General features: G+C 39.8%; 1 protein-coding gene across 4 annotated transcripts in view; it reads right to left on the reverse strand.

Moving 5' to 3' along the window:
- The window catches only part of atp9b (ATPase phospholipid transporting 9B), a 105,525-nt gene that overhangs the window by 31,955 nt on the left and 51,755 nt on the right, over positions 1-21,815 (reverse strand). For all 4 annotated transcript variants that reach the window (XM_036516354.1, XM_036516353.1, XM_036516355.1 and 1 more), the window contains 5 exons: positions 20,711-20,944; positions 14,832-14,993; positions 14,493-14,585; positions 8,021-8,104; positions 7,735-7,905 (listed from right to left, as the gene is read on the reverse strand). In XM_036516354.1, the coding sequence (XP_036372247.1) occupies positions 7,735-7,905; positions 8,021-8,104; positions 14,493-14,585; positions 14,832-14,993; positions 20,711-20,944 (744 nt within the window). The remainder of the gene's footprint in view (positions 1-7,734; positions 7,906-8,020; positions 8,105-14,492; positions 14,586-14,831; positions 14,994-20,710; positions 20,945-21,815) is intronic.

Genomic DNA, 21,815 nt, shown 5'->3' on the forward strand with positions numbered 1-21,815 from the left:
TACGGTCCACTGCTATGTAGATGACAGTAATTGTATATATCAGTCAAACCCAGCCAAGTTGTGAAATTCTCTAAAATGGAAGCCTGTCTTAAAATTGTAAAGAAATAGATGACTCACAACGTCCTCCTCATAAACTTGGTCAAAACTGAGGTCTTGGTAGTTGGCCCCAGATCCTTAAGAAGTAAATTATCAGATAATGTCTTAAAACTCCATGGTATCTCACTGGCTTTTAGTGTCATCATCACTAAAAGATCTACGTATAACCATTAATCCAGACCTCTCATTTGAGACAAATATAAAAACATTTCCAAGGTTTTCATCACCTTTGGAACAATGCTAGAATTAAGATTTTCTCACTACATACTCACTGATATTGAAAAACTGTCATGCTTTTGTTTATTCTAGATTAGACTATTGTGATGCTTTGCTATATGAATATGCAAACACCTTTCTGACGAGACTCCAACTGGTCCAAAAGGCAGCTGCCTGCTAACCTGAAGATCTAAGCACTGAAGTGCAAACTTTACTTACTCCTTACTTTTAAGGCTGTTATTGGACTTCCCACTCTGTATCTCAGAGATCTCTTTTTTTTTTTTGGAAAAACCCCCACCAACTCTTCATTCACAAGGTCCTGGCTATCTTATTAAATAGTTAAAAACAGTCTAGGTGGTTGAGCCTTCTTATATCAAGCTCTTCTATTATGGAATAGTCTATCTCTTCAAGATGTAGACAATCTCAGACTTCAAGTCTCATCTTAAAAATATCCTTCCAGTAAATCCTTTACTTGAACTTAACCATCCCTTCTTCCTCAGATTTCTCCCTTCTTATCAGTGTAGCACTGCCTGCTGCTGACCAGATGGAGATGGGCTCCTCTTTGAGTTAGGTACTGCTCAAGGTTTCTTCCTTACAATAAGGAAGTTTTTCCTTACCACTGCTGCCATAAGCTTGCTCTTGGGTCTCTGTAAAGTTATTTTGCTACAAAATAAATCCCCTTTATAAAAAGTGCTATGCAAATAAAACTGAATTTAATTGAAATAAATTAATACTGGACACAAAGTTTTACATTAAGCATTTATTGCTAACTCCCAAGGAATCACAATTTGCCTAAAGTCCCCAGACACCTTTCTTTCCTTCATCACGTTGTATGTTACCAGAAATTTCTTCAGTGCATGATTTGCTTTTAGAAATAGGCAGCCTTCAGATGTCTTTATGTACAGTAAATATTAGGTTGGTGCTGATTTACTTAAAGGTGTGAATAAACACGCAAGAGCAGAAGTAGTTTAATGACAAAACCAGGCCATTCGGCCAAGACAGGCATTCTGCTTGTAGTCTACACCATATACTAAGACTGTCTCAAGCCTGATCCTGAGCACACTTCTGCTACAAATCCTGGTAGGCTAGTCCATGCATTTTTAACTGACTGAAAAAATACTTTCTGGTAGCAAAATGTTTTCCTTTAATTAACTTCCACCTACATTTTCTTGTTCTGCTGACAGAACTAATATTTGAACAATTTCTGTAGTCCACTTTCAGAAATTAACAACCTCAATCAAATCTCTGCTCATCTTTTGTCTTGACTGAAAGGATCAAGGATTTTGTGTCCCTCTTCAAAAGGTCTGATACATTGGATGTATGTTTGCCTTCTATGACCACCACAAAATGTGGCCTTTGCATAAAATTACGATAAAGTCTTCGATTGGCAATCAATACTTGCTAATTATCCCAGAATCCTATTTGTCTTTTTTTTACAGCCTGTGTACAATGTCTAGATGCAGATAGACTTGAGTCAACACATTTAGTAGTTTCAGAAGTCCAGAAGAACTTAATCTCCCTGTGTATCCTTTATAATACTGTTCCATTTTCTGGTAATAATTATAAACTTTCCCTTATCATGGATTCCAAAATTTTAAGAGACACAAGTTAATCAGTTGCAAATGGCTGCATAAAAGGTATTTTATTAAGTGTTAATAAATAATCTCTTCTCGGTCTTATATAAAAGTACTCTGATAGTCTGATATAGTTTTACTTTGCTCCAGCTCTCAAAATAGCGAAATTCAACATCAGATATCTCAGCCATTTCATCATCATTTCTTGAGATTTTACACACCAGCTGTGATCACTACAAGCAACAAATTGTGGCCACAGTTGTAAAAATCGCTCCAGGAAAAATCTCCTAACCATGCTCTTCAATAAACACTGCATCCAGCGCACAACCTGCACACCCCCCTGTGCCTGAATAAGAACTGACCCACATCGCTGGGGCACAGCATGCCCCTGTCCACTCCCCTGGACTGAACACCCCAAAATTTAAATGCACACTGCCACTTTAAGGAATATTTAAATTTGTTTACAATTTACTTGCACACTTCTGCCTGCCACTGTCCATTTAACGTCTTGTTATTTTTGTCTGTTTATATTCTTGTGTATTTATTGTATCAATTGTCTGGTTATTTATTGATCTTATGCAATGCACCTTATATTGTCTTTGTCTTTCACTGTCTGAATGTAGTACCATGGGTCCCAGGGACATTATTTCAACCCTACTGTATATTTGTATATGGATGGGCTGACAATAAAAGCTCTCAACTCTTGAGAGTAGTCTTCATCAATGAAACAACACAAATACGTTAGCATTTTCAACATGGCAAACTGCTCTCAAATACCAAACAGTTTACTGAACAGTTTACTCTTAGTATTTCAAGTGATCTGAAAGTAGCAGCACCTTTACATTTTAATAAAACTAGATTTGTATGGTTGCATGCTTGCAGTATGTATGTGTGCATTACTACTACTGCTCTTAATATCACTATTTTGTTGCTGTCTGCCTTCTTATCTCTCTAACTGTACATATATGCCCATCCCTCCTCCCTCTGTGTCTGAACTTACTGGGCACCCTAACACAAAGCAGTGTGGTCATGTGATTTAGAGTGACGGCTGAAGTCCGCAACTAATTATGCTCATAATTCAAAACCCTTTCATCACAGCGCTGAAGCTATCAAGTCTGTCTATCTGCCCAAGGGTCACTCAAATGGAAGAAGTTTTTGAAAGAAGTCACAGGCTTATATATGTGAAGACCATAACCCCTGAACATGTGACATAGAACCTAGTGTGTGTGTATCTATGCCACATTCCAGCAGTATCATAGCCAGGGCTCAAAGCAACAAAATTTTCTGAGCCTGAAATGTATTTTTTAGGGAGCATGTACATTTAGCGTAATCACAACAGTTCTAATTCAAAATTATAAAACAAAAATAATCAAAACAATTATTAATACCATTTTGTATTACAATGCTCAAATTATAAGTGTTTACTTTTGTCTTAAATGCTATCAAAATGAAAACTTCATTAAAAAAAGACATTGATGACATAATGAGCAAAACAGTAAAATAAATTTAAATGCAGCATTTGTGTGGTGACATGCATCATCACTAAAAACAAATGATGAAGATGCAATTTAACAGAACACTAAAGTTCATATTGTGTTCATACTCAACAAGTGATCACTCTTATTTCCTCATCCTTTGGGGGTTATAACAGAAGTCCCTCTATTTTGGTGACTCTTCAATATTGTAGTAGATGTCAGAACAGAACCCCTCCACCACTGAGTTGAAGGAACTCAACAAAGCTCAAATGCATTATTCATCATGTGCACCATGTGTCTCCACTTATATCAAACAGATGAGGATTCTCTCTCCTGACTTGGGTCTCAACCCCTCTTTTCTTGCCTCTCATTACTGCACGGTTACCCAGTAAAATGCTGACAGTTGGGTTCCAACTGAGGTCAGAATGCAGCGTATCACTGAGTGCAACCATAAGGGCTGAAGCATCAGATATGTTTACTTTTCGAGTAGCGAGAGGCTGTGTTACAACTTTGTCCAAGTCATCATCATAGAATCGGACCAAGACGTTGAGAATTCTGTCCATGTTGCAGTTTGTGGACTCGTCAATGTTCAGTGAAAACATCTGCTTTGACAGCATGTGCACTAAGCATTGCCGAAAGTGACAGGCATGAGTGGATAGGTAGCTGGCCTGTGTATTTGACACGCTAAGCTTGGAGAGTGAAGTTCTGTCCTGTGATAATGTTTAACACAGGTCAACTAGCTCTGGCACTATCCTGAAAGACAGGTCATGTTCCGCAATAAATGTACAAATGCTGTACATTTAAGCCTACCCCCGAATATTTTCACCCTGAAAAAAGAGGTGTTTATAGCAAAACAACAGACAAACTGTGTGACAGGGCGGAACCTGACTTGCAGCGTCTGAAGGTGTGATTATATTTATTCATTATAAAGGTAGATATAACCTCCCCAACCTACCGATGCTGATCTCCCTTCAAAAAAAGACAAGCCCCAGGCAAACTTGACTTAGCCCCTGATCTTTTCAATAGCTAGAAACGCCCCTGATGTAGCTATTAACTTTATGAGTATCTGAACTCATAAAGGTATGATTAGTTATTTGATTATCCCAAGTGTTAGAATGTTCAAGGATTCCATCATCTCTGACCAGCAAACATGTCCATTCAGTACTGGGGGTTTTCGTTGGTTTTAAAAAGGATTGTGGTGGAAAATGAGGCTATAATCTGCCGGCAGTAAGGAGGCTGAATGAAGTTCTCTCTCTAATATAACTCCCCATCTCCATGAGCATCATTCCTCCTGCTATACCAGTATAGGACAAAGAGGTAATATAGCATATTTACTTGGTAGAGAGATACAATGTTAAGCAATAGCATAACTCAAAATTTTCATTAGGGTAAACATTATTGAATGATTCAAATGTTAACACGTTAAGTTGTAATACAACTTAACATGTTAACATTAGCTTTCTTACACTGTTACTGTGGCTATATAAGGCTTGAAAATTCTGTAAAGTGGTGGGTGTTATCGACTCAGGAGTAGCTTGGTGGTTTAGGCACTTGCCTTCAGTGCACTGAGCTTCAGAACCTGGGTTTGATCAGCCAGCAATTGAGGTTTTAATGTAAAAACAGGTAGAATGAATAATGAGTGATTACCTTTTTCTTGTTTTTTTTTTTTAAAGAGTGTTACAAAAGACAAAACTGAGAAATATCAATATTTTGTATGATTACCATAGCCTGGAAATCTCATACCCTTTCACCCCTACTTCACAATCTCTTATTTCAATATTATCTAGTGTTTCCTCTGTATTGGTCCTAACTGTACATGGCATACATATAGTATCCTCGCTGGTGAAGCTGTCTGCAAAGAACTCTACAACTTGTTCTTTGCATATCTCTGAAGCAAATCCCCTTCCCTTTTTTGCTTTACATGGCTTTTGATTTACAGTCATTGTAATTTCAAACAATGTAACATGGCTGATGACTAATGACACAGCAAAGTAGTTAGCTAGCCAGCTACCCCCAGACAGATTAAGTTTTCTAGCACATGGAAATCCCAGCCTACTTTTCAGCTTGCTATGCAGTGGCGGAGCCAGAGGGGTGTCTGGGGTGGCACTGGACACCCCTGATATCTGATTGGCCACCCTGGATGCCACCCTAAAATTTCATTTGCTATCACTAGCAGTTTGATGCTGATTGACGTCTCATTTCACTCGTGAGCTGTGGAAATGTTCTCTCTTCCTTGTCCTTGATTTGAAAAAGGCCCCACCGGATGTCAAAATAAATGCTTCTTTCAATAAATGCTTCTTTCAAGAGGTGAAATGAGATGTCAATCAGCATCAAACTGCCAGTGACAGCAAATGAAATTTTAGGGTGGCAGTCAGACCTGCAACGAAAGCATGAGGCTAGGTTTTAAGGTTTAGCATCGGCTTTAGGTTTCCTGAACAACTTTTATGAAAGTTGAGTCACTGTGTAGATGCATATTGGCAATTTGGCTCCATAACAGACAGTTAATCAGATAAGAGAGCCTAACATTATGTTTACATCTGTGCTAGTAATACATGCCACGCATATAAAGTGCAGTGTCGTAAGTTACAGTATATGATTGTTTAGCTAATGTGGGGTAACTAGTACAACTGTCAGTGTTCAGCAAGTTAACATTTAGCAATTTGAAATCCATTAACTCAGCTAGATTTTTGTACTTGAACTCAAAACAAACAACTATTATTATCAATCTGTAAATGTTACTCAAAAGATTACCACAATTTGCAGATAGCCTGTTTGCTATCGTAAAGATGTCAGAAATTATAGCTACTTAATGCAGAGTAGGGCTAGCCATGATCTAACTAGTACCTTAGGCTGGTAGTTGATTTTAAGGTACAGTTATGATTATAGGGATTTGTAATTAAGATTGAGATTGGACTAAAATGTGGGTGATTGGATGCTTGGATGTAACCATAGACTGTCTTATTTTTGCGATTCAGTGTAAATTGGCTGAGAAATAGAGGTTGAAAAGTAATTGGGGTTAAAGTAACATTACCATTTTGTTGCATATGTAACTAACAGGACAACAAATAAGTTACATATCAACAAAGCCTGTACAATATATGTAAGGGATATGTAAGTATATGCAGGGAACATTGTTTAAGTTTGTAATATTGGTGGACGCCAAAATTATTTTTCTTTTTCAGGTCCATTTCTGCTTGATAATGTTTTGTGCAGGCATATCTTGTGTTTTCAGTCAGACAGAAAAAACATTGTTTGACTTGGGTGGATCAGAGAGGTCTGTACAAGTTGGCCATATGTCAAATTTCAGTGTGTTTTTTTTGTAAATTTACTTCCATAAATAAAGAATGCAAATTATGTCACACACAAATGCTATCTTATCTCCTTGGTGCTTGCGCTTTATTTTCTGAAAATATTTTGGATGTTCAACACTTATAGATCAATATTATATATTCATGAAAACAGAGTGACCCAAGTCTCTCCAGTATGTCAGCACAGTACAGTACAGTACAGTACAGTGTGTGTGTGTGTGTGTGTGTGTGTGTGAGAAAGAAATTGAACTGCAGTTCCGAGGTACGACACTGGCTATTCATAGTATGTTAAAGAATTCTAGTGAAGTAACCCTAGCGGACCACACTATCTGCTACACTGACAAACTCTGCGTTAAGTGAATTATCAATTCTACCTCTAATCAGCAATCATAGGATTCATTCATGCCCCTTAGATGCCAGGTTAGGGTTACACACTAATTTTCTGACATGGTCTATGGACCCCCTAAAGTAGCTTTGGCCACCCCATGTATAAAACTCTAGTTCCGCCACTGTTGCTGTGGGTTCCAGAATGTGGATATTGTAATATATTGAAAGAAGAATGGAGCCACCCATTACAAATTATAATTTGATACTACTCTACCCCTCACTCCAAAGATATACCCCAATGGCTGAGCTAGCTAGCTAGATTCTCCCCAGTGACCAGCAAAGAAAAATCCTGATTGGATGTTTTTTCTCTTCAGCATTACCTTCCCTTTAAAGCACACAAGCTGAGGAGAAGCAATCAGAATACTGAAAGGATGAAATAGAAATTAAATGAAATGAAGTAAATAATCATAATAAAATCATATGTATAAATGCTTAGGCCTTCTCTGAAGTCCTAGAAGGCCCTGAAGGTTCCCCACTGCTGCATACTGTATTTATGAGTAAGCAAAGCAGTGTGAACCAGAGTATGTCATAGTATTAAATACACTTCAACATTCTGCTTGATATAGATTCTTTGAGGAAAAAGCTCAACGCCGGTCAATCCCTGAAGATGTAAGCAGCCAGACACAGTGAAAAAGACAATTTAAAAAGCTATTGGAAGGGACAATCTGAAAGGCTGACCTTAATGCCGGCATTGCGCAGTAGCTCCAAAGTAGGCCTCACGTCAGCCTGCAGCTGGTCCTCCACACCAGTCAGGCACAAAAGCTCCATCTCACGCTCCAGGCTCTCCACCACTGCAGCAACCTTCAAAGCCCGGTCATGGATACTGAGCTTGGCCTGGTTGTAACGGCTCTGGTCCAAGTCAACAGGGTCAAGTCAGTCAACAGTCAGGATTAACAGCACAAAGATATAAATATTACTGATTGGTCAATGCCCATGATTTTATCTTTTAGTCATCAGTTTTTACCTCAAAGTCCTGATACTGCTCCTCTGACAGGGACTTTTTAGCCACCACCAGAGTGCGTAGGCCCTCTCTGGCCATATTGCCACACTAGGAGAGACAGATGGAGGGGAGGGAAGATCGAAAGGGACATACACATAAGACACAACACTATTTTTTTTGCATTGCAGAATGCCCTGCTGAGTAGCCTCTATGCTACATTTTTATGGTATTTTATGCTATTTTTTGAAATCAGTAATTGAATAAAGTAGTAGGCTTGCCTCACAACAGCAACCTCTGCACTTGCACAAAGCCAAGAGCTGTTTTTCACACTGCAAGTCACACAGAGCACTACAGCAGAGTGGGCTTTTGATGGAGAATAGGCACTTCTGCATTACATTACATTATTGGCATTTGGCAGATGCTAGGGATGTAACAATACACTCAGCTCACGGTTTGATTCGATTACTATGTGTTTACGGTTCGATTCTTCCACGATATTTTTAAGAAAATCACTTGAACTGACACTGGAACGAAAACAATGGATTTATTTTTGTTGCATTAACAATGCTGAACTATTGTTGTCTTTTTGTACCATTAAACCAAAAGTGATGACAGCTTGACCCCAGGAGGAATTCTTTGAAAGCTAGACAAAAATAAATAGTCTTCAAACATAAAATAATATTAAATTGAATGGGTCTGTCTGTATTACATTAATATGAAATTATGAAAATTGCACCTCAACACACAACACTCAAATTTAGACACAAGTTAATGAGCTAAGATACTAATGGTCAGAGAGAGATTTTTCAGTATGGCTCTCTTCATGTCAGCCACAGTGGTGGAGTCATTCTGGTTGGGTACCATGCTCTGCTAAGTCATGTATTACAAGGGTACAATAAGTGACAGTGTGGTACTCTTTTCATCAGACAGCACAGTGTTAGCTGTTTTTATAGGTTTCAGAAGCTTCACTATGTCCTTGGCATCACTGATGTCAGAGCTATGCATACCATCAAGTTAACGAGCATTTTTGCGCACCTCTGTCCAGCCTCAGATAACGTAGAGATGTCCAATAGGCCAGCCGCATGCCTAGGCTCTTTCACACCCATTAAATTTAGCGACTTCTCCTCCCTAATTAATTAATCTAAAAATGCTACCTGCCTACTAGACCCCATTCCAACAAGATTCTTAAAACAGCTGCCTACCTGAAATTGGCACTCCGTTATTAAATCTTATCAATGCCTCCCGTACATTAGGACATATACCTCAGTCCTTCAAATTAGCAGTCATTGAGCCTACTATGAAGAAGCCCACTCTAGACCCGAATGACCTGTCGAACTACAGGCCCATCTCAAATCTCCCGTTCCTTTCGAAAATCTTAGAAAAAGTTGTAACAAAGCAACGTTGCTCCTTTTTACAGTCCAAAAATATTCTGGAAGTCTTTCAGTCTGGGTTTAGACTGCATCACAACACAGAAACCGCTCTCCTAAAAGTACTAAATGACCTACTTCTCGCCTCTAACAATGGCTGTATCTCCCTGCTTGTGCTCCTAGACCTAAGTGCAGCCTTCGATACCATTGATCATCTTATTCTATTAGACTAACTTGAGAACCTGATTGGCATAAGTGGAAAGGCTCTATCCTGGTTCAGGTCTTACCTTTCAGAGCAACATCACTTTGTCTTCATTAAAAATAAGTCTTCCAACCACTCCAGAGTAAGAAATGGAATACCACAAGGATCTGTGCTTGGACCTTTGCTCTTTTCGTTATACATGGTCAATCTTGGAAATTTCATTCATAAACATGGCATTAATTTCCACTGCTATGCAGATGATACCCAGTTATACATATTGGCCAAACCTGATGTCTCCTTGGAAATATCAAACATGGAAGCCTGCCTCAAAGACATAAAGACATGGATGGCCCATAATTTCCTCCTTCTAAATTAGGACAAAACATAAATATTGGTTATCGGCCCAGTGTTTATCAGGAGCAAACTCACCATTACATTAAATCTTGATAGTGTCTCACTGGCCTCAAGTGCAACCATCAAAGACCTTGGTGTCAAGATTGATCCTGAGCTCTCTTTTGACACACATATAAAAAACACTTCCAGGACTGCTTTCTTTCATTTGAGGAATATTGCCAAAATCAGGAAAATTCTATCAATACACGACGTTGAAAAACTAATCCACGCTTTTGTTACATCCAGATTGGACTACTGTAATGCCCTCTTGTCAGGATGTGCTAATGCCTCCCTAAAGCTCCTTTAGTTGGTTCAAAATGCAGCTGCTCGTATTCTAACCAGAACAAAGTGCTTTGAGCACATCACCCCAGTATTAGCCTCTCTCCACTGGCTATCTATCAAATACCGCATTGATTTCAAAATACTTCTCCTTACATTTAAATGGGCTTGCCCCTCCCTACCTTAAGGACCTTCTTCGCCCATATTCTCCAAAATGAACTCTAAGTTCCCAAAGCGTGGGACTTCTCATTGTTCCAAGAGTGGGTAAAAGTACTATAGGCAGTAGAGCCTTTTCGTACCGAGCCCCTCTTTTGTGGAACAATTTACCCACCCAAGTTCGGGGAGCAGACTCTCTCTCCGCCTTTAAGTCTAGGCTAAAAACTTATCTTTATATCAAATCCTTTAGTTGAGGGACACAGCACAGTGCTGACATTGATCGTAGAGTCTCTGGTGGACTAAGTGGTCATTGCTGTCACCACATCATGGCCTGGGTACTCTGTGTTCAGCTAATCCGGCTGTGGTCTGGGGTTGACTGCCTTAGGGTCACCCTCATGATCATGCTGGCCCCTTGCCTCTCGTCCCCTAGGTATGCTGTCATAGTCCTTACCTGCCAGGATTTTTCCTTATTACACACATGCATCACTCTTCCCCACACTGTTCCCCCCTTTGCCTTTATGTTTCCATTCCTGCAATTAACATCCACTAATCACTGTTTTCTACCTGTTTCCTATCCCTGCTCCGGAGTCCTGCCTGGAGCTGTAGCCCAAGCATGACATCCCAATTTCCAGTCCTGTTACCTTGCTGCCCTGCCTATCAAGCCAACTGCGTGCCAAGAACCGGACATTCTAGGATACATTTTATAAGTACTCTGCTGTTAATTACTACTGTCTATCAAACTCAAATGTCTTAAAGTACATTGTACATCTTTAAGTTTTCTCTCTAATTCTATCTGCCCAGTGCTGGCCAGAAGCAGATGGGCTCCCCCTCTGAGCCGGGTTCTGCTCAGGGTTTCTTCCTGTTAATTAGGGAGTTTTTCCTTGCCACTGTTGCCTTAGGCTTGCTCTCAGGGGGTCTCAGGCCTGGGATCAATGTAAAGCTGCTTTGTGACAACTCGTGTTGTAAAAAGCGCTATACAAATAAAATTGAAAAGAACTGAACCTCTGTGCTTACCAGGGCAGCAGTTACAGCTGCTTGTTGCTTGAGATAGCATTTCAGCCTTTCCATACAGCTGTTCCAGCGTGTGACAACGTCCATAATTAGCTTATGTTGTACAATCTCAAGCATCTTTTGCTTTGTAGTGAGCACAGTTGTTGCTGTGGCACTTCGGTGAAAGAAGGCCACAACCCGTCTCACTCGCCCGAGCAAATGACTGACGCGGGGTATCTTTAATCCCGTCTGGGTAGCTAGACTCAGTGTGTGTGCAAAACACTTGATATGCGGTGATAGCCCGGCTTCTCTCGCTGCCACCTCCATGTTCCATGACAGCAATGCTGCAATTTGGTCTTTCAAGTTCCCACTCCAAAACAGCCAATTTTAAAACTTCAGCTTCAACTTGTTCCTGTGTGTGTCTCAAAAAGCAGATGAGTCTGGAGCACAAAACTTTTCAGTACCCACTCACTATTGATAACAGTACTGCCCCACAAGAGAGTGGCACACCTCTCTCTACGTCTGTTCAGTGAGTGGCGGAGAGGCGGAGCAGCACATTCAGTCCGCACGGCAGCTGACATAGACGTGAATAAGCTGCGCATGTGCAAATCTGTATTGTTTGCTCCTCCTTTGTTTTAATATAAATAGTTTAATTTGATCGTTTTGACCGTTATCACTGTCTTATCACTCACTATCACACAGATGTCATGCGTTGTGTGAGAGGAAAAATAAGATATTCTGTCGCCTTTAACTTTCTCTCCGAGTGATCATTTTACATGTAAATACAGCCAAAATCACAGCACAGCTGTTGTCTTTAAATTACGCGTATGGTGATTTTGTCAGATGACATTGCGGTTATAAAATCAGATTTTTAGCAGTTCAGAGCAGAAGCTTGGAAATGGCTTGGAAGTGACTGCTGGTTAGCATGTAGTCTTAATGGGCCGCGTTTCAGTCACTATTTCATACTTGTCCCGTTGTCTGACAACAGAAACAGAAAAATATGTAAATGAGAACAGCTTTATTGGGAAATTGGCTGTATTGAAACACGATATATGTGAGCACAGAGAGTAGGAGAGAAGCAACCAGATGTAAAGGGCTGACACCATCTGACACTAGGCAGAATGCAAATACGACGTGATGAAGTCACAAATATGTTAATTAGCGCATGACGTCATCTAGCGACATTTAGCGACTTGTTGAGCAGGCTTAGCTACTTTCAATTGAAAGTAGTTGGCAACACTGCTCTGAACAGCCCTGGATGTCCACCCATTTGTCATCATCACCACACTCTCTGCACTTTTCAGAATTTCTGCCACTTTGGTTTTTGCTTCATTGTACAAGGCTGGTATTGCAGACTGACTAAAGTGCGGGTGTGACGGGATGTTATATTTGGGCTCTAGTGTCTTAAGCAAAATCCTTCATTGTCGACTACCGAGAACGGTCTCATAGCGACAGTGATAAACACTCCTATGTATCTGGTAATATCTTGTGCTCTTGCACATGTATAAGGCAACAGGGATGCAAAACTTTTTTCAAGAGAAGTTTGGCCTTTAAGCACTTTTTTTTCACATCCCCTGACTGGAGTTTGTCGTTGTGGTGGCATTGTAGATGCTGCATCATACAGCGTAGCTGACAGTTTTTCTACAGTGTTTGCATACCGTCTTCGTTTTAACAGTTAATTTGTCGGCATTCTCCTGTTAAATGATCGGAAAGCCAAAATGTTGCCACACTTCTGGTTTAAAGGAGGATGGCGCATCCTCGATTTCAATCTTAGCTCCAGCCACACTCATTACGTTTCACGCTAGCGCTGCTAGTCTGCTATTGAAACCTCTTCTTTCTGTCTATGACTGAAACATGTAAAACATGAAGCCTCAATTGGAATGCCGGAAGCATGACATATGGTAACCCAAATAATGAGACAGGTGACTACTTTCATTTTATGTATTTGTTTACTAATGCTGATGAATTGTAATGTAGTGTTTGTTATATTTGGTGTTTGTATGTATTTGTATGTCTAAACATTTGAAATTAAATGAATGTTAGTGATGATAATAATACAAAAATATAATTAGAGCTGACGACCAAAACCGTCCAAGTACGTACCGTCACATTTTTGCACGGCAATGTATCGTGCTACGATGAATCATTACACCCCTAACAGACGCTATTCTCCAGAGTGATTTACATAGGTTACAATTTTTACATGTTACCCATTTATTCAGTTGGATATTTACTGATGTAATTCTGAGTTAAGTACCTTGCCCAAGGGTACAACAGCAGTGCCCCAGTGGGCAAGAGAACTGGAACTAAGGGCTTCAAGCCATCATTGGCTGAAGACACAGCTAGGAACAAACCCGGGCTGTACAACTTAGTATGAACTCAGTGTGAGCATGTTAACCACTGAACTACTTAGGAGCCAATGAATCAACATTTCTCACATATTTTTCTATATATTGTACTCTATATGCTATATCACTGGTCTAGTGGAGTTTTCTCAGACTGTACTGCTGAAACACAACAAAATAGAAGAATAAAGAAAACAATGAAATAACAATTTGTTTCTGAAGTACAAGGTACACTGAATCATTGGTTTAAAAGAATTACATTATCAGCAAAATATCTGAAAAATTTGAAAAATCTGAAAAACATACCCTGAGATTTTAACTAGGGCTGTGCACCAAAGGACAGCTGATTGCCAAAAGACTTTTTTCTTCTTTACACAAAACCAACTGAACCATGCTATCAATTTCTTGGCATGTCCTCAAGTGGTTACTGTTGGATATTACAGCATATTATTTACAGGTCCATATGCTTATAACATTGCATGCAGCAATCTGGAAAACATTACTGATATCCTGCCTTTTCCAGTCCATCATTAAAATGACTGACATTGTTATACTGCCAATACACATCTGAATCACCTGCTGAACCACCAAAACATTTTAACAGTCTTATAAAAAATATAAATAATGGACACATTCAAACTACTTAATAGCTACAAATGCATATAATGTGATGTACGATAAAACAGCAGATATTCAGTGTAGTGTACATGTCCTTAATGAAATGCTCCCCTTTCCTAAAGAGACAAAGCTCAAACATTCCTTACCTCTTCTTCCAGCCAGTCATTATATTGCACAATACTCGCCATTGCAACATCGGCCCCCTTGATGTAAAATGTAATGTCACCTGTGGCCTCTTCCTGAAACAGTGGGAGATACATTTAATGTTGAAATGTTATATCTACAGAAATGAAATAACTTCAACTTGTATGAGGACATACAACTGACTAAACTACGCAATAAAGTTGCTTTGGGTAGTTTTGGTTAGAATACATTTATGTGATGTAATTCTTTTTCACATTCTGCTTTCTTTTCTGAAATGTGTTTTCTGATGTAAAATGCACAAAAAGTCACTGTTGGTGAATTTCTTGATAGGTATGGTTTACCCTAACAATGATCCCCATTCTTTTGCTCTCTGAGGTGAAAGGAAAGATCTGTAGGATGTAGAAGGTGAGGATTTGTCCAGTAGGGGTCTTCAGCTGCATGGATGTGAGGTCCCTGCTCACCAGGGTGAGGCCCACACTCTCTGTCCAGCGGACCAGGGCTACCTGCGGAGGGGCAAGATGTCAAAAATTAGATGCACACCTGCAGAACAATGAAAAATGTCTCAGGTTAAGACTGACTTCAGAGTCACTATTGTGGACTAGTATTTTGGGTATTGTATATAAGTCTGGCCATTAATAAATACCATTTGATAACTGATTTGGTGATATGGAGCCAAGCTCCTGCTTTGTTTGTCTCTGCTGTTAAGCAGGGTATCCCTCCAGTCAGCTTGTTCAGCTTAAAACTTACTTTTACTTTGGTGGGATACTGCAATTCTTATTTTTTTGTTTGGTCTAATTATACTTTTGTGGAGCCTTGAACTTTGTAATAGAAAAACCACCCTCTCCTGAAAGGAGCTGGGAGAAGAATCAAACGTTGCCTCATAGCACGCCTTCCATGATGGACCCAGATGCAAGTCACCCCAAAGCCACTATCTCCAGAGGTGACTAAACTGTGTAGACGTGCCCTTTTCCTTTGATGTCATGTTTGAGGTCATGTTTTGTGTCATGTTCACACTAGTCTAAACCCTCAGTTAGACATCACCTCAATCCACATGTAGGTAAGTTAGGGTACAGGTAAGTTTATGGTGTCAACATGATGTGACACTAATTTTCCCCCATATTATGGCTGGTGTGGGGGTTCATTGACACATTATGGTACTGATGAATTGCCCTCCCTTTATCTTCAGAAAATCCACAGCAGATTAAATATATTAAATTGTGAGGCTACACATGAAATTAACAATCTTGCATATGGAAAAATCCCAATCTATTCTGAATGCTGATTTACTAAGATTTCTTTTACAGGTGCAAAGAATGTGATGGTATCATCCATCCTCCTAATTCTCCAGCTGGTTCTATGAGCTGCACTGCCACTACTGGCTCATCTGATGGCAAATATGAATATGACTATTCTAAAGGATTTCAATAATGACTGCTTAAACAAATGCAAAAATTTGAAAGTACATCTTAAAGTATTGTACTCACCCTCACCCAACTAATACAGGAACCTGTGATTTACAAATCTCAGGATCATACAATCTTTGACTATTAGTTTCTAAAATTCTCCCTCCCTCTGGTGACCATGACAGAAGCGTGTACAAGAAGGTTACTGGGGAAACTGAATGACAGCCGTAAGAGGGCTAAATTGAAGATTAAGCCGCGTAAATCACAGAGCATTTCTTTGACCAGAGGAAAGGTGGTAAAGACAAGGTTTAATGTAGATGAGGAAGAAATCCCATCTGTGATGGAGAAGCCAGTTAAAAGCTTAGGTAGGTGGTATAACGGGGAGTTAAATGACAGCAAGCAGGTGCATAAATTTACAACAGATGTTACTGATGGGTTAGAAAGGATAGAGAAGTCAGGGCTTCCAGGCAAGTTGAAGTTGTGTATGCAGTTTTGCTTACTCCCTAGAGTGATGTGTGAGCTGTGTATGAACTTCTAAGGAATTTCTAAGGTAGAAAAGCTTCAGAGAGTGGTTAGTGCATATATTAGGAAGTGGTTAGGTGTTCCTAGGTAGTAGAGAGAAATGTGACATTATATGGAAGAGGTATTCTTCAGTTACCGGTTCCTAGGCTAGTGGAAATAAGGATACTTTAGTTAGCAATCTGGAGCCAAATGTAGCAACAGGGAGGAAAAGGAACTCGACACAGGCAGTACAGGAGGCACAGGCAGCTCTGAGGCATTTAGATATTATGGGTATGGTGCAGCAAGGGAGAGGGGGTCTGGGCCTTAGCACAGGGGAACCACTGTGGAATAAGTCAGGTCCTGCAGAGTGGAAGAGATCAGCTGTAGAGCATATAGGGCATCAGGTGGAAGCAGTGAGGCGTTCTAGGGTGGTGGCTCAGGCAAAGCAAGGACAGTGGATGAACTGGGAGAATGTAGAAAAGAGGAGAATTAGTTGGAGGGACCTGTGGTGTATGGAGGCAAATCGTATAATGTTCCTTTATGGGGCTACGTCAAACAGTGGGTAGATGTGGACCCAGCGTGTCCCCTGTGTTCAGAGGTAGGAACTTTGAGACATATTTTGTCAGGATGTAAGGTTAATCTCTCGCAGCGGCAGTATACTTGGAGGCATAAAGAGGTGTTGAAGTGTACAGCAGCAGCAACTGAGAGGAGGAGAAAAAAATAGGTGAATTCAATAGGTACTAGGACTGAGAGCTTAGCCATTCATTTTGTTTGTGAGGGGGAGAAAAGTAGAGGAGGAAAGGCTTCGGACAGGCATGAGGTAGGCCAGCTAAGGGGAGCTAGTGATGGGGAGATGCAGGTAGACTTGGGAGGAAAGGGTGTAGTTCCACCGGCAACAGTTAGCACTCGTTTGAGGCCAGATATAGTGTTATGGTCAGTTAGTCAGCGTGTCACACATTCTATAGAGCTGATTGTGCAGTGGGAAGATGCATTGGACAAGTTTTACAAGAGGAAGAAGCTTAGATACGTGGAGTTAACAACAGAGATAGAGCAACCAGGATGGAGAGCAAGCATGCGTCTGATAGAGATAGGTTGAATAGGTTTTGTAGAGCGATTAACTACAGAGCTGTTTAGAGAGATGGGAATTAGGGGGCAGGGGTTATGGCAGGCAGTGAAGGAGATTGCAGAGGCTGCAGAGCAAGGAAGTAGGTGTAAAAAGGAATAGTGTTAGCTGGGGTCAGAAAGGAGTATAACACGCAGTGTGTGCTGTTCTTTCTGTTCTCATTAGAAACATGTTTGTTTGTTTGCTGGTGTGGAATTGGCGAGCTTTATTAGCAGAGTAGTTATTAGGATAAGTGTAAGGATGCTATGCCGTGAGCTGCTTAGGTAATTATTCATTTTTCATTTAATGGTTAGCTGTTGATTAGGGTAGGTGGTTAGCATAGATGGTGAGAGCCGGTATAGAGGGGGGTGGTTCTGGGACGCCAGAACCAACTGCTGAGTCTTCCTGAGGTGTAGTGGATGTAACTCAATGAAACACTGATGAAAGCAGGTGCCCACTTGATAACCTCAAAGATGTACTGACATCTACCCGCCTAATTGTTTTCTTGTAGCGTAATGGTACAATGTTACCCAGGAGATATTACAGCAGCACTGGGTTCAGTTGTCTTAGGTGAGTGCTTATCCTATTTTTTTATGTTACAATATTCTCATCAACTCATATAAAATAAGAGTGCAGCTCATATAAAACAACAGTGTATAGATGATTAGAATTGGACATTCTAGAAAACTCATGCTCTGGATTCATGCTGGTTTGTGATGAACACATTCCATGAAAAGATCAAGGTTAAAGGTAATAACTTGTCATGGTACATTCCAGGTAAAGAAAAATACTTGGGTGAAATTAAGAAAGAGTCCCTCAGACTGGGGATCAATGCCAATATCTAATAAATTGAAGCAAATCCATTACATTTCATTATTGGCATATAGCAGATGCTCTTATCCAAAGTAACTTACATAGGTTACAAATTTTTACGTTACCCATTTATACAGTTGGATATTTACTGAGGCAACTGTGGATTAAGTACCTTGTCTAAGGGTATAGCAACAGTGCCCCAGGGGGAAATCAAACCAGTAACCTTTTGGTTACAAGTTATTCTCCTTACCGCTATGCTACACAGTTGCCCCAATCCAAAATGAGAAATGCAAAAATACACACACTATTGATTACTGCATATATTTCAAACCCACAGCACTTTTGGAAAGGCATACACAAAGCCCTGATTAAGTGTTCTGAGCAATCTAGAGTCTTTAAAGAAATACTATATGGGATGCCATATAGTAATGGAATAAAACAATATTTAAACGTGGACCAAAAGACCAGTGAACACTCACTGCATATTTTTAGAGCAGATTCTTCAGTCTATAGTCTTGACTGCATGTAGTTGCTCCAATGCAGGCTAGTATCATAGAGCAAGTGACATTACATGGGCACTACTGGCGTACTGCACAGAGGGGCATGGGAAAAAGGGCATGCTGCTGATTCTGAAATTACTTCTAATCACGATTACTTAACTTCAGTTTTCACAAAATAATGTGATACATAGTTTCTCATTTTTAACAAGAATTTCATGTTGTAAATACATGTGGCAACCCTTTTAAAGTTATGCAAATGTAAAGGCTATGAAAAATGATATTTTACCAGTGGAGCCGGTATTAAGCATGCTGTATTCAGTAGCTTATTTATTTGTCACTTCATGTATACTGAAAAAATCAGTAGTGTTACTATTTAATAATGGCAACGCATTATTACTACAGAAGATAAAGCGACAAACTGTAACTGGTCAAGGGCTGCAGGTCCTCCAGCCCATACTTCCAAAATGTTATATTTCAGGTTAGTGTTGTTTTTAACAATAACTTAGGGTAAAACTTCACAGTATAATATATAAGAGCAAGAAATGCTGCTTCACCTATACAACTCTGACTAGAAAGCTTTTAAAGACATCTTTAGTGAGGGAAAACTCATATCTGGCCATGCAAAAAGCAGCTTTCCTCTTAATGTTTGTGGGACTTTAAATGCAATAACCTCACTGGAGTGTACATACCCACAACAACATGTACTTCACATATCAAGACAAATATGGAAATATGGAAAAATAACATTAATGTTTCAATATATAGGCACAAAACACTCTGAAATCCTGTCTTTTCCAGTCCCTGTTCATTCTCCATTCATACTTCTACTGCCTGGCTTAATTACGATGACTGGGACTTGAGATATAGCCAATTAACAAGTTAACCATCTTCTTGAATGCCAGCACAGAAACTCACACATTCACATGCACAGGTGAAACTGATCAACACTTGGCTATTACATGGTTTGTAACATGATTAAAATACAAATTTTCAAACCCAAGTTTCCACTGGGGTGAATGCGTTTTCTTGCACTTGCTGCACACCAGAACAATAAACTTAAGTCTACTTCAGCAAGGTGGTCTCAAGTACTTTTCAAATGAACTGGGATACAGTTCACCATGAAATTTCACTGATGTGAAAGCATTATGCTCTCTTATAAACATAAACAACTTTTCATGATGTAGACTTTAAACGTTTTAAAACTTTCTTTACTACTAACAAATGAGTGTGTTTTAATATACTTTGGCATTAAATACAAACTCGGCCTGGGGACAGTGGCATAAGCAGACAGACAGCAGCTGATGGTGCACATCATTTGAATAACGCATGATAATACTTTTTGATGCGGTCTGAATGCTTGGCTCATGGCGGCCATGTTGCTGCAGCTAGAAATCTGAAACAAACAAATGACTTGTGGAAAGGCCATGTATGACACATATGAAGTTTCATGCAGATTGGTCCAATGGATTTTGAGAAGCCCTTTATGCTAAAATACCCTATTTTGCAAAAAATCTATGACGACACACAAAGCTTATGTCATATGTCTGTAGAATCTGTAGAAGGAGTTGAACATGCAATAATTGGTTTCACGTCTCTATGATGACCAGTTCATGAGTTACGATGATCAGAATATTTGATGCATGCACTACTTTTTCTTCAAATTCCATTTGTCTGTTTCCAGCTCTGGACTTCAAGTACAGCAGGTGTTAAAGAAATACTACATTCTTTATGTTAGATTTATTGTTCTGTATAACTCAATTTTTACCAGATTGAGTATGAAAGAATGTCCTAGGAGAAGGATGACCCAAGATAAGAAACAAAACAGAGGAAAGTTTCAATCTTAATATTTCAGGAAACAATATTTCCACCCACAGAAAAATTTCATTGAATATTTGGCTTACCTCATCTGGACTGGAGGCCTGATAGATGCGGTTGTCATCAGTAAAGTCCTGGTCAGCCTCAGTGTACTCAGTTTCACCACTGGCCCTGCCATGGGACTCATACACGGGGGTGACATTGTGGCATAGGGCGATGGCTTTCACTGCCTCATGGACACGAGTGCTAACGCTCTTCCGCACCTTGGGTGCAGAGGACTGGGACTTTTGCATTGATGTGGAGCTGGTGCTACTGCTGACCTGAGCAGACAAAATGGCAAAGCTATAACTGGCCAAGGCAATGTCTTACTGCAAATGTTGTAAAAAGACAGTAGAATCTAAGGTCTAAGATGAAACAGGATGCAACACAAGACGTGCCTCAATCAGGCAGACTCAGAAGGCTAGGTGCAATAATTCAACAATGGAAGCCATATAACATTATTGAATGATAATGACTACTACAACTGCAGCCATATTTTACTTTTTGTGTTAATTATTTTTTCAAGATGTGCAAGTAACATTCAGTGGAAACGTCTGAAAGTATACAGAGCCATAACAGGTTTCTTCTTTGTGTGAGGTATAAAAGGAAGTAACACAGAGAAGTTCATTTGGGCCTGAAATTCCTACAGCTAGGAACAGTGGCAAAGAAAAATGCCCAGTCAGGTCCAGAATTATTGGCACTCTTGAAAAACATGCACAAAAAATGCTGTGAACAAAAAATGATTCAATGGAATCAACCAAAGTCTTACATGTTTCAAATAACAAATTTACGACCAAGTCTCAGCCTCCTAGCAGAGACAACCAGATTTTCTGCCAAAATTTCCTGGTACTTGGTGGAATTCATTATGCCATTGATTTTAACTAGAACCCCTGGATAACTGCCAGAAAAACATCCCTAAAACATCAACGATCCACGCCCATATTTGACAGTAGGTATGGGGTGCTTCTCCTTGTATGCATTCCTCTTTTGTTGCCAAAGACGCCGATGGTGTGTATGGCCAAAAAGTTCCATTTTGGTCTCATCTGACCATAGCACTCTCTTCCAGTCATAATTCAAATGACATTTGGCAAACTCCAAACACCTGGTTTTGTTTCTTGTGCTCAGAAAGGGCTTTCTTTGTACAACCCTTCC

Source organism: Megalops cyprinoides, chromosome 21, assembly GCF_013368585.1.
Source record: "Megalops cyprinoides isolate fMegCyp1 chromosome 21, fMegCyp1.pri, whole genome shotgun sequence".
Taxonomy (NCBI): Eukaryota; Metazoa; Chordata; class Actinopteri; order Elopiformes; family Megalopidae; genus Megalops; species Megalops cyprinoides.